The 17,002-nt window shown below is 35.9% G+C and overlaps 1 protein-coding gene across 1 annotated transcript in view; it reads right to left on the reverse strand.

Annotated features, from left to right (window-relative positions):
* RNF180 (ring finger protein 180) overlaps positions 1-17,002 on the reverse strand; it is a 167,778-nt gene that overhangs the window by 35,825 nt on the left and 114,951 nt on the right. Inside the window, exons 4-5 of the mRNA XM_045998928.1 lie at positions 15,411-15,636; positions 7,982-8,107 (exon numbers count right to left, since the gene is read on the reverse strand). Of these exons, the coding sequence (XP_045854884.1) occupies positions 7,982-8,107; positions 15,411-15,636 (352 nt within the window). The remainder of the gene's footprint in view (positions 1-7,981; positions 8,108-15,410; positions 15,637-17,002) is intronic.

Raw genomic sequence — 17,002 nt, forward strand, 5'->3', positions numbered from 1 at the left:
TACACCCCAAATCTAGTGTGTGCCTCTGTTCACCAGCCTGATCATATTCATAAATATATATATGGATATATGAAAATGTAATACAAATATTAAATATAAATATAAATATGTTTGTTCACTTCCCCCTCCCATGCCCCATTTTGGGTCTTTTCTGATTTGTTTAGTGTATATTTTTCTGGGGTCATTATTACCCTTTTAGCATTTGGTTCTCTCATTCATCTATTATTTTCTGGATAAATGACAAAATGGAAAAACCTACCTCAAAAAGAAGAACAAGAGGCAGTACCAGCTGCCAGGGACCTAATCAATATGGACTTTAGTAAGATGTTGGAACTAGAGTTCAGAATAACGATTATAAAGATATTAGAGAATCCTTTTCTGGAGAAATAAAAGAACTAAAATCTAACAAGTCAAAATCAGAAAGGCTATTAATGAGGTGCAATAAAAAATGGTGGCTCTTAACTGCTAGGGTAAATGAGGGTGAAGAGAGAATTGATGATACAGAAGACCAAATGATGGAGAATAAAGAAGCTGAGAAAGAGAGAGATAAACAACTACTGGATCATGAGTGTAGAATTCAAGAGATAAGATGTTTCATCACAAGATGAAATAATACTAAAATAACTGGGGTCCCAGAAGAAGAAGAGAGAGAGGGAAAGAAGGTATATTGCAGCAAATTATAGTGGAGGACTTCCCTAATTTGAGGAAGGAAATAGGCATTAAAATCCAGGAGGCACATAGAATCCCCTCAAAATCAATAAAAATAGGTCGACACCCTGTCATCTAATAGTAAAACTTACAAGTCTCCAGAACAAAGAGTAAATCCTAAAAGCAGTTCAGGACAAGAGGTCTGTAAGCTACAAAGGTAGACTGGCAGCAAACCTATCCACAGAGACCTCGCAGGCCAGAAAGGACTGGTATGATATATTCAGAGCACTAAAAGAGAAAAATATGCTGCCAAGAATACTATATCCAGCTAAGCTGTCATTGAAAATAGAAGGAGAGATAAAAAGCTTCCAGGAAAAACAAAAATTAAAAGAATTTGCAAACACCAAACCAGCCCTACAGAAATATTGAAAGGGGTCCTCTAAGCAAAGAGAGAGCCTAAAAGTAATGACCAGAGAGGAACAGGGACAGTATACAGTAACAGTCACCTTACAGGCAATATCATGGCACTAAATTCATACCTTTCAATAGTTTCCTTGAATGTAAATGGGCTAAATGCCCCAATCAAAAGACACAGGGCATCAGAATGGATAAAAAAACAAAACCCATCAATATGCTGTCTAAAAGGAACTCATTTTAGACCCAAAGACACCTCCAGATTTAAAGTGAAGAGGTTGAAAATAATTTACTATGCTAATGGACATCAAAAGAAAGCTGGGCTGGCAATCCTTATATCAGATAAATTAGATTTTAAGCCAAAGACTATAATAAGAGATGAGAAAGGACAGTACATCATACTTAAAGGGTCTGTCCAACACGAGCTAACAATTTTAAATATCTATGCCCCTAACATGGGAGCAGCCAATTATATAAACCAATTAATAACAAAATCAAAGAAACACATCAACAATAATACAGTAATAGTGGGGGACTTTAACACCCACCTCCCTGAAATGGACAGATCATCTAAGCAAAATATCAATGAGGAAATAGACTTTAAATGACATACTGGACCAGATCAGCATCACAGATATATTTGAACATTCCACTCCAAAGCAATAGAATAACATTCTTCTCTAGTGCACATGGAACAGTCTCCAGAATAGATCACATCCTGGATCAAAAATTGGGTCTCAACTAGTACCAAAAGATTGGGATCATTCTCTGCATATTTTTTGGATCACAATGCTTTGAAACTAGAACTCAATCACAAGAGGAAGGTTGGAAAGAACTGAAATACATGGAGGCTAAAGAGCATCCTACTAAAGAACGAATGGGTCAACCAGGAAATTAAAGAAGAATTTTTTAAAATTCATGGAAACAAATGAAAATGAAAAACACAACAGTTCAAAATCTTTGGGACACAGCAAAGGCAGCCCTAAAAGGAAAGTATATAGCAACACAAACCTTTCTTAAGGAACAAGAAAGTTCTTAAATACACAACCTAACTCTACACCTAAGGGAGTGGGAGACAGAAGAGCAAATGACGCCTAAAGCCAGCAGAAGAGAAATAATAAAGATCAGAGCAGAAATCAATGAAATATAAACCAAAAAAACAGTAGAACAAATCAATGAAACTAGGAGCTGGTTCTTTGAAAGAATTAAAAATATTGATAAACCCTGGCCAGACTTATCAAAAAGAAAAGAGAAAGGACCCAAATCAATAAAATCATGAATGAAACCGGAGAGATCACAACAAACACCAAAGAAATACAAACAATTAGAAGAACATATTATGAGCAACTCTTTGCCAGCAAATTTGACAATCTGGAAGAAATGGATGCATTCCTAGAGTTGTATAAACCACCAAAACTGAACCAGAAAGAAACAGAAAACCTGAACAGACCCAAAGTCAGTAAGGAAACTGAAGCAGTCATCAAAAATCTCCCAACAAACAAGAGCCCAAGGCCAGATGGCTTCCCAAGGGAATTCAAAGAAGAATTAATACCTATTCTCCTGAAACGGTTCCAAAAAACAGAAATAGAAGAAAAACATGCAAACTCATTTTATGAGGCCAACATTACCTTGATCCCAAAATCAGAGAAAGAGCCCATCAGAAAGGAGAATTACAGACCAATATCCCTGATGAACACGGATGCAAAATTTCTCACCAAAATACTAGCCAATAGGATCCAACAGTACATTAAAAGAATTATTCACCACAACCAAGTGGGATTTATCCTTGGGCTGCAACGTTGGTTCAACATCTGCAAATCAATCAATGTGATACACTACACATTAGTAAAGAAAGAACAATAACCATATGATACTCTCAATAGATGTTGAAAAAGCCTTTGATAAAGTACAGCATCCTTTCTTGATCAAAACTCTTCACAGTGTAGGCATAGAGAGTACATACCTCAATATCATAAAAGCCATCTATAAAAAGCCCGCAGCAAGTATCATTCTCAATGGGAAAAACTGAGAGCTTTCCCCCTAAGTCAGGAACATGTCCGCCATCACCACTGCTATTCAACATAGTACTTGAAGTCCTAGCCTCAGCAATCAGACAACAAAAAGAAATAGAAGGCATCCAAATTGGCACAGAAGAAGTCAAACTCTCTGTCTGCAGATGATATGATACTTTATGTGGAAAACCCAAAAGACTCTACTCCAAAACTGCTTGAACTCAAATAGGACAGTAAAGTGTCAGGATATAAAATCAATGCACAGAAATCAGTTGCATTTCCATACACCAGCAACAAGACAGAAGAAAGAGAAATTAAGGAGTCAATCCCATTTATAATTGTACCCAAAACTGTTAGATACCTAGAAATAAATCTAACCAAAGAGGCAAAGAATCTGTATTCAGAAAACTATAGAATACTCACGAAAGAAATTGAAGACACAAAGAAATGGAAAAGTGTTCCATGCCTATGGATTGGAAGAACAAATATGAAAATGTCTACGCTACCTAGAGCAATCTACACATTTAATGCAATCCCTCAACTTTTTCCAAAGAAATGGAATAAATAACCCTAAAATTTGTATGGAACTAGAAAAGACCCTGAATTGCTAGAGGAATGTTGAAAAAGACAACCAAAGCTGGTGGCATCACAATTCCAGACTTTAAGTTCTTACATATTAGGTAAAGGGCTAGTATCCAAAATCTATAAAGATCTTATCAAATTCAACACCCAAAGCTATACTCATCAAGACAGTATGGTAGTGGCACAAAAACAGACACATAGATCAATGGGAAAGAATAGAAAGCCCAGAAATGGATCTTCAAGTATGGTCAACTCATCTTTGACAAAGCAGGAAAGCATGTCCAATGGAGAAAAGACAATCTCTTCAACAAATGGTGTGGGGAGAATTGAATAGCTATATGCAGAAAAATGAAATTGGACCATTTCCTTACACCATACACAAAAATGGACTCGAAACGGATCAAAGACCTCAGTGTGAGATAGGAATCCATCCAAACTCTCAAGGAGAATACAGGCAGCAAGCTCTGTGACCTCACCTGCAGCAACTTCTTCCTAGATACATCGCTAAAGGCAAGGGAAGCAAGGGCAAAAATGAACTATTGGGACTTCATCAAGATAAAAAGCTTCTGCACAGCAAAGGAAACAGTCAACAAAACCAAAAGACAACTGACAGAATGGGAGAAAATATTTGCAAATGAAATATTAGGTAAAGGACCAGTATCCAAACTCTATGAAGAACTTATCAAATTCAAACCCAAAGAACAAATAATCCAGTCAAGAAATGAGCAGAAGACATGAACAGACTTTTCTGCAAAGAAGACATCCAAATGGCCAACAGACACATGAAAAAGTACTCAACATCACTCGGCATCAGGGAAATACAAATCAAAACCTCACTGAGACACCACCTCACACCAGTCAGAAAATGACAGGTGTTGGCAAGGATGCAGAGAAATGGGACCCTCCTATACTGGTGGTGGGAATGCAAGCTGGTACAGCCACTCTGTAAAACAGTATTGAAGTTCCTCAAGAAGTTGAAAATAGAGCTACCTTATGATCCAGCAATTGCACTACTGTGTTTTTACCCCAAAGATACAAATATACAAATGTAGTGATACGAAGGAGCATGTGCACCCAAATGTCCACAGCAAAGTCCACAATAGCCCAACTATGGAAAGAGCCTAGATGTCCACCAACAGAGGAATGGATGAAGAAAACGTGTGATACACACACACACACACACACACACACACACACACATGTGTATGTATATGTATATATGTATATATACATATATGTATACACACATATACATGAATATTATGCAGCAATCAAAAAAGCCTCCAAATTTATATTATGCAGCCATCAAAAGCCCCGGAAATCTTGCCATTTGCAATGACGTGGATGGAACTAGAGTGTATTAAGCTAAGTGAAATAAGTCAGAGGAAGACAATTATCCTATGACCTCACTGATATGAGGAATTTGAGAAACAAGACAGAGGATCATGGAGGAAGTGAGGGAAAAATGTAACAAGATGAAACCAGACAGGGAGACAAGCCATAAGAGACTCTTAATATGAGGAAACAAATTGAGTGTTGTTGGAGCAGAGAGGGGTGGGAAGGATGGGGTTGTTGGGTGCTGGACATTGATGTGCTAAGGTGAGTGCTGTGAATCGTGTAAGACTGATGAATCACAGACCTGTACCCCTGAAACAAATAATACATTATATGTTAATAAAAAAATGAAAATGGGGCACCTGGGTGGCTCAGTGGGTTGAGCCTCTGCTTTTGGCTCAGGTCGTGATATCAGGGTCCTGGGGTCGAGCCCCTCATCAGGTTCTCTGCTCAGAGGGGAGCCTGCTTCCTCCTCTCTCTCTGCCTGCCTCTCTGCCTACTTGTTATCTCTCTCTCTGTCAAATAAATAAATAAAATCTTTAAAAAAAATGAAAATATATAAGCAGTAAGAGAAAACAGTTACATACAAGGGAACCCCCATAAGGCTAACATCTGATTTTTTAGCAGAAACTGTGCAAGCCAGAGGAAAATTGCATGATATATTTAAAGTGCTGAAGGAAAAAAATCCTATAACCAAAAACACCCTATTAGAGCAAAATTGTCAAATCAATATGTTGTACACCTGCAACTAATATAACACTGCATTTCACTTAAAATTATTTTTAATTTTTAAAATTATTTTAAATATTTAATTAAAAAATTAAAAAAATTATGGTTTGGGAAAAGAATTAGACAAACAGATGAAAGGAATCCAATAAAGACCTCAGAAATAGGCCCACATACATTGGACTATAAAATATGACAGACTAGTATGCATCAGTGGAGAAATGATGAATTATTTTCAATAAATGATAACTGAAAAAAGCTAAATAGGAAGAAAGCCCAAATTAATTGGATCCCTACCTACAATACAGCAAAATAAACAACCCTCACAAAACTCAGGAAACAACAACACAATCAATTCCAAATACCTTTAGGCTATTTGAAAAAGACACAGGAAGATACCTTAATGACACTGGGGATAGAGAAGAATTTCATGAGGCAGATAATACAGACCAGAAAGATGGTGAAACAAATGCAAAACCACAATTTATCAGAAGATACCAGAAAGACAACAAACAAACCACAACTGGGAGATGGTAGTGGCTATTCATTCATACAATTAAGAGAAAAAGGAGTCACCTCTTTTAAAACTCTCAAACATCAGTAAGAAAAATGCAACCAATAAGAAAATGGACAAAATTTATATAGGGATTTCACAGATGAAAAAATGCAACAGTCAATATTCATATAAAGCTGCAATTATTCCCCATTAGTTATTAGGAAATTGAAATTAAAAACCCAATGAGCTACCACTTTTATACCTATCAGACTGGAAAACCTAAAGGACTGAAAATACCAAATGTGATAGACAAAGGTGATGATAAATCAGTACATTTAGGAAAAGCTTGTAACAAGTTCTGTGGAATCATATGGGGAAGACAAATATGAAATCACAAAGAACCAAGTATTTAAATGATAGTTTCGGTATCTTGGGATACAAAAAGGTGAAGGAAATTGTTTGGTTATCCTAAAGGTGCACCATTCTTTCTTAAAATTTGGGTGTATAGCAGATGATAGGATACAAAGGAATCTTTTAAAGTATCTAATTCATATTTTAAGTTTTCTTTGGTACAAAATCTTTCAAATAAGACTGATTTTCTTAAATTTGCTTTCATTTTATGCTTAAGTGTGTCTATATCAAATCTGGGGATGAGTCTCCACAGTTAGTTACTACTTTATAAAATAGTACATGTTTATAAAATGTCTTTAAATTATTTTCTTTGTTCAAACCACTGTATAAAGTTATATCTGTCCTTAAACTACTTTCTTCATACCTCAGGGATTTCATAAATAAACTGATTTTTTGCCTCAACCATATAGGCCCCATTTCTATCTCCTTTTGGTTTCATGTCATCGTGGCTCCTTGAAGATCAGAGTTCTCCATACCTGCAGCTTTCTAGAGTCCATAATATCACAAGTTGTAAATGCTAAAACTGCACAGTAGTTCATTCATGCACTGACTATGGTTTTATAAAAGGAGAAATTATATATTATGTCCATATTGTATGATTATCATTCTACAAAAAGAAATTCTCAAAGGTCAAAAAGGTATTAGAGATTGCCTTGACCTTATTTTGATAATTTAGGATGATGATTTAGGATAATTTAGGAGGATGATTTAGGATAATTTAGGATAATGATTTCACATTAGCTCATTTGATCCTTACAACTATATTAATTAGATTGCACATATATACATGCTCCCATTTTACATATGGGAAAACAGAAACAGAAGAATGGGTTCCTATGACACCTCTGAAGTCATTCCACTAGTCAGACCTGAACCCAGAAACTGGTATTCCTATTCCACTGTAATATCTCTGCAACACTCAGTACACCCAGACACTGCTATTTTCTACTTGTTTTAAATTTGTGAGACAATTGTAAAATATAAAATTAAATAAACTTACTTATGATAATGAATTATTCAGGATTCTTATAAGGAACACTAGTGCTTTGGTCAAATACAACTTTTGTCAAATCTGATACTTTTGCAATGATTTCATTATCTACATATTAAACATTATTGACAGCAAGGCAAAGTAAATTTAATCATTTGCTTTTCTCAAATTTTGCTCTTAATATATAGTTTCCATTTTCTTCATATACATATTGAAGCTTTCATCCAGAAGATACTTAGCAAAATTCTTCTTTAAAACTGATCAATTCAGAAATACGTTTCCACTAACATTTTAGTTAGGGAAAAAATGGTTTCAAAAAGAGATCTTGCACAAAGTTACCAAACTTTTTTGCATTAGTTTCCTTACCTCCAAAAAGATGGAATGCTTTTCTACAGCTTGGTAGCGGCCATTTTGCAGAGCTGGATTTCTGAAAGCTTTGTTTTATTTTCAAATATTCTTTAGGAAAGAATCTTTTTGTGGCATTGTTCAGTTCTAGAGGAAAGCAAAAGAAAACAGTAATTAAACATTAATTTGAGTACAACGGCAAGAATGTGAAAAATTATTGTTGTAGTATTTTGATAATTCAGATCGCTTTAAGAGAGAAGGAAAAGTGGAGTCAACATTGTAATTTTAACTCAAGCAAAGCTAATTCCCCCAAATTCACATTTGATGCACCTTTGATGTGTCTACACATAGAATACAGACCTACTGAATATCTCCTATGTCCTCTGTTATGCCAGATACAGCCAAGAGTGAGATACAGTCCCTGTCCTCAAGAAGAGTGAAGATTAAGAGACAGAAAGAAACAGATAGACAAAAAAGGAGAAAAATGTGTTCTAGATGTGCGAAAGAGCAACTTGAGTGCAATATTGGCTCGGGATGTATGATGAAAAGGAAAAACCTTTTGAGTACTTTTTCTTACTTCATAATCTCTATTTCATTCTATATATGGTGGTCAAGCATTTACTGTATCTAATGCTACTGATTTTGAGGGAGTTTAAAAAACAATGAACACTGTTATGCTGTAAATAAACAAATAAAAATAAAAAAATGGAACCAAATTCTCAATGTTTCAGAGATTTGCTTATGAGCCAAAAAGAAAAAATTCAGTTGAAGTAAACACAGAGCAATCTGTGAAAAGGCAGGAGGACACTTATTTTAAATTCTAGAAAGTATCCGAACTCTGTATGAGCCAAAGAAAGCATGAGGACATAGAGAAGCAATGCTCACCTTTAAGGAGAACAAGCCAAGTTAGGGAAAGAGTTAAATCTGCTATTACAGCCTGCATCCAATAGAATATGGCTAGTTTGAATCACAGAAATGCCATTAATATAAATCTTTTTTAAAGAAAATTCTTTATTTAAATTCAATTTAGTTAACATATACTATATTATTAGTTTCAGGGGTAGGATTTAGTGATTCTTCAGTTGCAGAGAACACTCGGTGCTCATTACACCAAGTACCCTCCTTAATGCAGTAATGTAGGTCTTAAAACCAACTCCTCGACCTAGCAGTTTCTCACCCTCAGGCGGCTGCCCGGTCTACTGGTAAATACACACCCTATAGAATATGGGGTTAAGAAGAGTTCTGCATGCTGGGAAAAGAGAGGCCAGTCAGGAATATTCCACTCAGTATTGATGACTATTTATCTGCATATCCTCTGAAAATAAACCTTAAACCTTATTTTCACATTCTTTACTAGTAAATCATTCAAAGCTAAAATCTGGCTTAGGAAGTCCCATTATTCAGCTAAATATGCATCCTAATGACAAAGGCAGATATAACAGAGACAAACACAAACCAAGAAGTGTGTATTTGACAGTGTCAAAATTGAGTTATGGGTGTTACAGCCTGTGAATCATGATAATTACGTAATTTATGCTGAACTCATGTTTGTATTTAGGAATTCCTATTTTATTAGATAGGCAAGCCATAGTTAAAGATTTATCCACCTTTTAAAAAAGATTTTATTTATTTATTAGACAGAGATTACAAGTAGGCAGAGAGGCAGGCAGAGAGAGAGGAGGAAGCAGGCTCCCCGCTGAGCAGAGAGCCCGATGGGGCTCGATCCCAGGACCCTGGGATCATGACCCAAGCCGAAGGCAGAGGCTTTAACCCACTGAGCCACCCAGGCGCCCCAAGATTTATCCACTTTAATCTGATAATTCCATTTATTATTTCTATTACAATACTTTATACTCATAATATAATTTTTGTACCAGAATAGTAAATGAACTGTTATCATTTTTAACCCGTCAGTCCCAGGAGAACTCTGTTAATACTGTAAGACTTTTTCAAGTTAGAGCATTTATCCAAGCTTTCACCTCAAGCAGTGTGTTCACTTTGTACTTACTGAGGTTCTTTAATGACTTTGGACCACTCAAGAATCATTTTAGTCAATGTTTCATCATCCAAGAATAAGTAGTTTACTCTCTGCTAGAGGAATAATAAGGGGAAGAGGAGATCTAGTAAATGAAGCCCAGTTTAACCATCACATTTACTGAGCTCTTACTATGATTAAGATGAAATGTTAAGTACTTTATACTGTGATGATGCATACTTTTATTCTTTTGTATGTAAAGTTACATTTCAAGATTCAGAAAATGGCTTTTGAAGTCCTATGGATACAGATATAATAAAGGATCCTCAAAGGACTATCACAGTATCCATTCCTGGCTTCTAAGTATCCATAATTCTGTCTTCTGTGTGTAAAGAAATTGGGTTCTCTCTTCCCTGTCCATTGCATCATATTCAATGCTACAGTCTGGTTTATCACTTTTAAAAACTGTCAAAGTCACACACGTCTATGATTTAAAAAATCCAATGGTATAGAAGGGCAAAAACAAAACAAAACAAAAAACAAGACAATCATGTGTTCCACGCCTTATTTCTACCCCCACTTTCAATCCCCAAGGACTGTTTCAGTGTTCCTATTGTTAGTTTTTTTTCCCGGAGATTAACCTCCTCAAGTAAAAGTGAGTCATTTTTAAGACTTGGTTTGCAAAGCACTAGCAATATGTGAAATGATCAGGGTAATACTGAATGAAAATGTTTAAAAATGTCAAAGTTACCTATTTAATGTGTAGAAGAAATATATAAACTAGATCAAATAAATTCACAAATATATAGCTAAGGATGAGGCTAATGTCAGTATTTAAGGAAAAAAATGGTGATATGAAGAAAATTCTTAAGAAAAAAGTAATTCAGGTGGCACATGGATACAGTAAAAATTGTAAAGGTGGTACTGGATGGGTGCGTCACATGGGTACAAAATGAGTTTCACCAGAGAGTTAAGATCCTTTGCAAATGGCACTTTCTTGCCCCTCTTACACAAGTGCAAAGTAAGCATTGCCTTTGAGGTCCTGAAGATTTTAAGATAGTTTGTGCACTTTCATTGTTTGAAAAGCACTGCTCTAAATATTCTTACTTTGATATTTCTTTATAATAAAAATATTTATTTCCACATATTAAAGCTTGAGAAAGACTGCACTAGAAAAATATCATGACACAGTCAGATACTCTTACTGATAAAAAGAATGCGTTTGGATTTCAGGCTCAGTGACTATTCTGTACAAGACAAACAAAAAAATAAAAGAGTGGAGGCATGGATGGACACAAGAACAAAACCACTATTAGCATAAGAATTAACAGACCGGACTTACTGGTAGAGAATAAGAGGAAGTGTGAAATGCTCTTAATGGGAATAGGGATAATAGACGAAGACCAATTATAGAGTAGATAAAAAGAGAAGTGTGATATTCTTTTGGATGAGCTGCATGTCCTGGATAAAACCCAGCAGGACACGAGAATGTCAGACGGAACACAGAAAAATTCTCAACTGTGTAGGACTGGCCCCAAAACACTATGATAACTGTCATCACTGCTCCCACTGACTAGATGCCAGTATCATCCCCCAGTTATTGCGACAGCCAAAATATCCCCGGTGAAAAATCATAGGCCTCCTCCATGCTTAAAGTCCTGGATTAGCTTAAATGCCATTTCCTTATTTAGTTAAGGACTTCTATGCACAAGGTAAAATTTTCTTTTCTTTTTTCCAATAGAGTTTACCAGTATATCTGCTCATCAGCATGTTCTGCTAAGTAAAGGCCCAAAAGTAGTGGGTATAGGGGTAGGGGCATCAAAAGGGAGATGGAGCTTGAATGGAAGCAAATAGTGGAACAAGGAAGTCACTCTTGCTGAGGTTTGGTGCATCTGAATGGGGAGGAGCAATGGCACTGAGTGATTTTGCAGTTGGGGAGGAGGTCATACTGACCCTGGCTCCCTTTGCAACCAGTACCTGAGGCACTCACATTTACTATATAACCATGGGTTAGGATCTCCAAACATGGATACTGGGTCCATAGTAGGACTGCCTACAGTAGGATCCTTCAGCGTCAGTCCACAGTAAAGGGAAGTGACATGCTTGGTTTGAAGGCTTCTGTCAGAAAGTCAATTCAAGAAAATGCGACACGTTCCCTCAAACAAACGCATGATGTTCCTGTCTGAGATATTCCTCCTCTGTCACCTTGACAAACCCCACTCCACATAATGCTTGTAAATCATGGCCTTTTCCTTTCCTTGACGTGCTGATTTTAGATGGCCTGCAGATCCTGTTATGAAGCATATAGCCCCTCCCTGAATAGACTAAGTGTCGGGTACTGATATCAGGTGTACTGATGTAGGGACCCTCCATCAGAAATGATGTTGTGAGGCTGCCAGTCAATGAATGGGAAGGGTCTCATCTATCCAGTCTTCCTCCTCAGACCTGCCTACACTGGTGTCCTTCTCATCTTCAAAGAAAAAAAGTACTAATACTAGTTAATTTGGGACACACCAGAATTTCCCCAATCTCACAAGCAAGCTTAGAATCTGCCTTGTCCAAACTTGAGGACCCTCCTTTTTTCCAAAGTGACTCACCATTTTATGTTTTATTATTTTTTAATGTTTTTAATTTATTTTTTATTAACATGTAATGTATTATTTGTTTCAGGGGTACAGGTCTGTGATTCATCAGTCTCTAAGTACTCCAAGACAATAAACTAACTTCTCCAAAGTATCACCAAAAGCACTTGAAACCAGAAAAGGAAAAAAGTCTCTTTTACAATAGCAACAACAAAAATATACAGGCAGAAAGTTAGTAAGAATTGTGCAGAGATTTTAGGAAGGAGATTGCAGAAATGTATTGAGAGGTGATATACCATAATAACAATCACTCAATGTTATATCAATGTCGATTAAAAATATGAATTATTCCCATATAACATAATTTTAATGTACTTTTGAGTTGTTAAAACATTTGTTGAGTTATTAAAACATTTAAGAGTAAAGTAGGGGCGCCTGGGTGGCTAAGTGGGTTAAGCCTCTGCCTTCGGCTCAGGTCATGATCTCACAGTCTTGGGATCGAGCCCCATGTCAGCCTCTCTGCTCAGCAGGGAGCCTGCTTCCCCCTCTCACTCTGCCTACTTATGATCTCTCTCTCTGTGTCAAATAAATAAAATCTTTAAAAAAAAGATTAAAGTAATGGGGATAGTGCCTGGGTGGCTCAGTCAGCTAAGTGTCCACATCTTGGTTTCAGCTCAAGTCATGATCTCTGAGTCCTTAGTTGGAGCCTCCCCTGCTAAGGGCTCCGTACTCAGTGTGAAATCTGCTTGAGATTCTCCCTCTGCCCTTTCCCCTGCTCACAGGTGCACTTTCTCTCTCTAAAATAAATAAAAATCTTAAAAAAGCATAAAGTAACAGTATACGATAAGATGGAAATATGAATGGAAAAGAACAGCTGCCAAGAAATACATTTACATTTTAGTAATTGTTATTATTATTTTTTAAAGAATGGAAATTCAATTAGAATAGGAAAAATGGACTGTTCAACAATGTTACCAGGATAAATGTCTAAGGACATGGAAAAAAAGCACTCCATTCCTAATCAAACCAGGCACCATAAAGATGTTAAATGGAGTTAAACGTGGGGGATAGGACAAAATGGAATCCTAAAATAAATGTAGTAAAGAGAATGTTTATATTATTCTTTAGTGGATAAGGCCTTTTAATACCTAACTTTGAAATTAGAAATAATAAACACCAAGGTTGCTACGTGAGACCTCATAAAAATATAAAAGTTCCACACAGTCACAAAACATAATAAACATAACTAAAGTACAAAGGACAAACACTGCCTATGACAAAAGTTGACATTAATTAAAAAAATATTTTTAAAGGTTTTTATTTATTTATTTGAGAGATAGAAAGAGAGAGAGAGAGAGCAGAGAGAGAAAGAGAGAGAGTGAGAGGGAGAAGCACACTCCCTGCTGAGCTAAAAGCCTGATGCAGGGCTTGATCCCAGGACCTTGAGATGGTGACCTGAGCTGAAGGCAGATGCTTAACCCACTGACCCACCCAGGTGCCCCTAAAAAGACTTCTTGTTAATAAGCAAGAAAAACCATAAGAAAAATCAGCAAAGGTCAGGGTCAGAGATTTAAAAAGAAACAGAACAAAACAAACAAAAAATGCCCAGAGTGTAGAGAAAATAAACCCTTGGATAATGCTGCTTACAATCATTTTGGAACATAATTTTGCAACATATACATAGCTTTAAAACACAGAGGTCTTTAACTACCAGTTCTACTTCTGGAAATCCCTTTCAAAAAAATACTCAGTGATATGTGCAAAATATTTATCCCCATATACCAGCAAATAATAACAAATAAATAACTAAACTAAATGTCCCATATAGTAGACAACTTAAGTAGATCATGACATAATGACAATGTCATTATGCATTTTTAAGTGAAGCCAAGCAGGTTAAAAAAAGCCCTATGTACAATATGATCACATTTTGTTCTGTAAGAAAAATAATTAAATACACATATGGAAAATATTCTAGAAGGATACACAGTCAAGGTGGTCTCCAAATGTTAGGACTATGGAGGATTTTGAGTTTATAATTTTATCTGGATGTTCTGATTCTTCTCTGATGAAATTGTATGACTTACATAATTTAAAAAGTTATTTCTATAAGAAAACTAGACCATAATGTTTTGGCTACTAGCAATGTCACTTGTCCTAAATTATACTTTGGTATTTCCTCAGCATTTATCAGAGTATACCAAAAGACAACAGTGTCAGGAAACCCGATACTGCATTTGCTCTGAGGATGTTTTTGAGGACACTGCCTACTCTGTTTCTCAATATGCCCTAAAAGAGAAATCACATAAGAATTCCTTTGCAAGTGCCAGAAAAATGTTCGCTTATTCTTAGGAAGTGGGATGTTTCTTTTAACGAAGCATGAGAATCACTTAATTGTATACTTACTTTTATTTTTCCTTAGGAGGGAGAATATTTAAAACTAAACACTTCCTCTAATTATAGTTACTATATACAGTCATATGGTTTATGTATCTGCCCATCTACACTCACCTGCAGAATGTGGAGATAGCATTTACCTCCCTAACATTTGGTACACAGTAGTGTCAGTAAATATTAGCTCTGCTTACTTCTATCATTCTTCACTTTTCCTTTAGCAATTCTCTATGTTCCACATTCATTAGTTTTTCCTCTCTCCATTAGTGCGTTTTAAACACTGTGTTAATTTGGTGATGGGCATTAAGGAGGGCACAGGATGTGATGAGCTCTGGGTATTATATAAAACTGATAAACTATTGAACACTACACCTGAAACTAATTATATACTACTATAAGTTGGCTAGTTGGATTTAAATAAAAGAAAAGAATAAATAGTATGTCATAGTCCATCTTTACTGATACTTAGGTAATTATGTTAACGAAACAAAAGAGTTACCTGTCTGGAAAAAGACTCTGGAAATAATTGTCCGACACAATGGGCAGGGAGTGCTTGCAGGATTGTCTTTGGCAAGAGTCCGTAAGCAGGGCTCACAGAAGATGTGGTGGCATGGGTAACACATGTATGGGTTGAAATAAACATCCAGACACACTGCACAGATGTAACTTTCCTTTTCTTCTGCATATTCATTGTCATCATCTGTACTCATCTCATTATTCAAAGTCTGCAAAACATAAGCAAAAATAATTTTCCTAGTTCAATATGAGATTGGTTTCCTTAAGAGACAGTGCCTTTATATTTTGTTAACATGAATAAAAATATTTATGAGAAGCACGTAATATCTGTTTCTGTGATATATTCAAAGTTACAGAAAGGTTACCTTGCAACATAAGAAGAAACTCAAAACATACACGAAAAACCCAAAAGTCTTAATTTTTCTTTTTATTTTTTTATATAATGCTGAATGCTAAAACATACCCAAAATATTGAAGCATACCCCATATCTCTATTTAACCAGTTCTAGTTAAATAAGTATCAGATATGCCCGTCCCAGGATTATAGACAGATTCCCCATCTATCCTACTCCCACTATGGCAAATAAAGTGCTTGTCACAAGGTTAAGGAGCCCTGTATTGGCACGTGCAGATGATGAAAAGTAAGGGCAAGAGGATATCATATTTATCCTCATACCATGCATGCATTCTCTATATTTTGTCCCTTTGTGGACCTCAAGGCCCCAAGAAATGGCCAAAGCCTAATGTACATCAGGCAGTAGTCAAGGCAAAAAGACTTGCAGTAATTCCGGGATGAGCCTTGTGCTGGGAAATAGGATGAGTCCCTTCCTGCCTCCCAAAGAAAATAGGTAAGAAAGAGGTACTTAGGAAAGAGGCAGCTTAGACATTAGCAGCATGAGATCTGGTAAAAGAATTCCTGTGACTTAGCCTCACAATTTCCCCATCTGTGAAGATGATGTGAGGATGACACAAGGTAATCCACTAGATAACAGGCACTCTGTGAAATCCCATATAAAAAACAAAGTTTAATACAGAGAGGATATGAAGTAAATGTCTCTCGCCAACAGAAAGCTTGTGGCTATGATCTGAACAATAATAAAGGAAAATCTGCAGGAAAGGCAACAAAATCCATAATTTTCACTCATTATTGATGTATGAATATTCCCTCCTAAACTTCTAAGATATTTGCAAAGCGAAAGGCATAAGTAAATAATTAGGACTAAATTAGGCATTCCAAATAAAAACATCTATGGACCTAGATGCTGATTTACCTAAACTTTATTTCATAATGCCAGCTTATTCTGCTTGCATTAGATGCTCAGGACTGTGCCTTGAGATTTGAACTAATTAACCTTGAAGAAACCCAGGGCATTAAAAAAAACCATAATTTGTAGAACCTCTTAAAGCATTTCAAATTGTGACCCAAATATTTGCACAGAATTTTATTTCTATGAAGTACTTTGTCTCTACATATGCAACAAAAGTAACTAGATTTCAGTAAAACACATCAAATAAAATCTTTGTTATTTAAAAACACAACAATATTTAAAAAACAAACTTGATGTAAGTTTGAAA

The sequence above is a fragment of the Meles meles genome, chromosome 3, assembly GCF_922984935.1.
Source record: "Meles meles chromosome 3, mMelMel3.1 paternal haplotype, whole genome shotgun sequence".
In the NCBI taxonomy this organism is placed as follows: Eukaryota; Metazoa; Chordata; class Mammalia; order Carnivora; family Mustelidae; genus Meles; species Meles meles.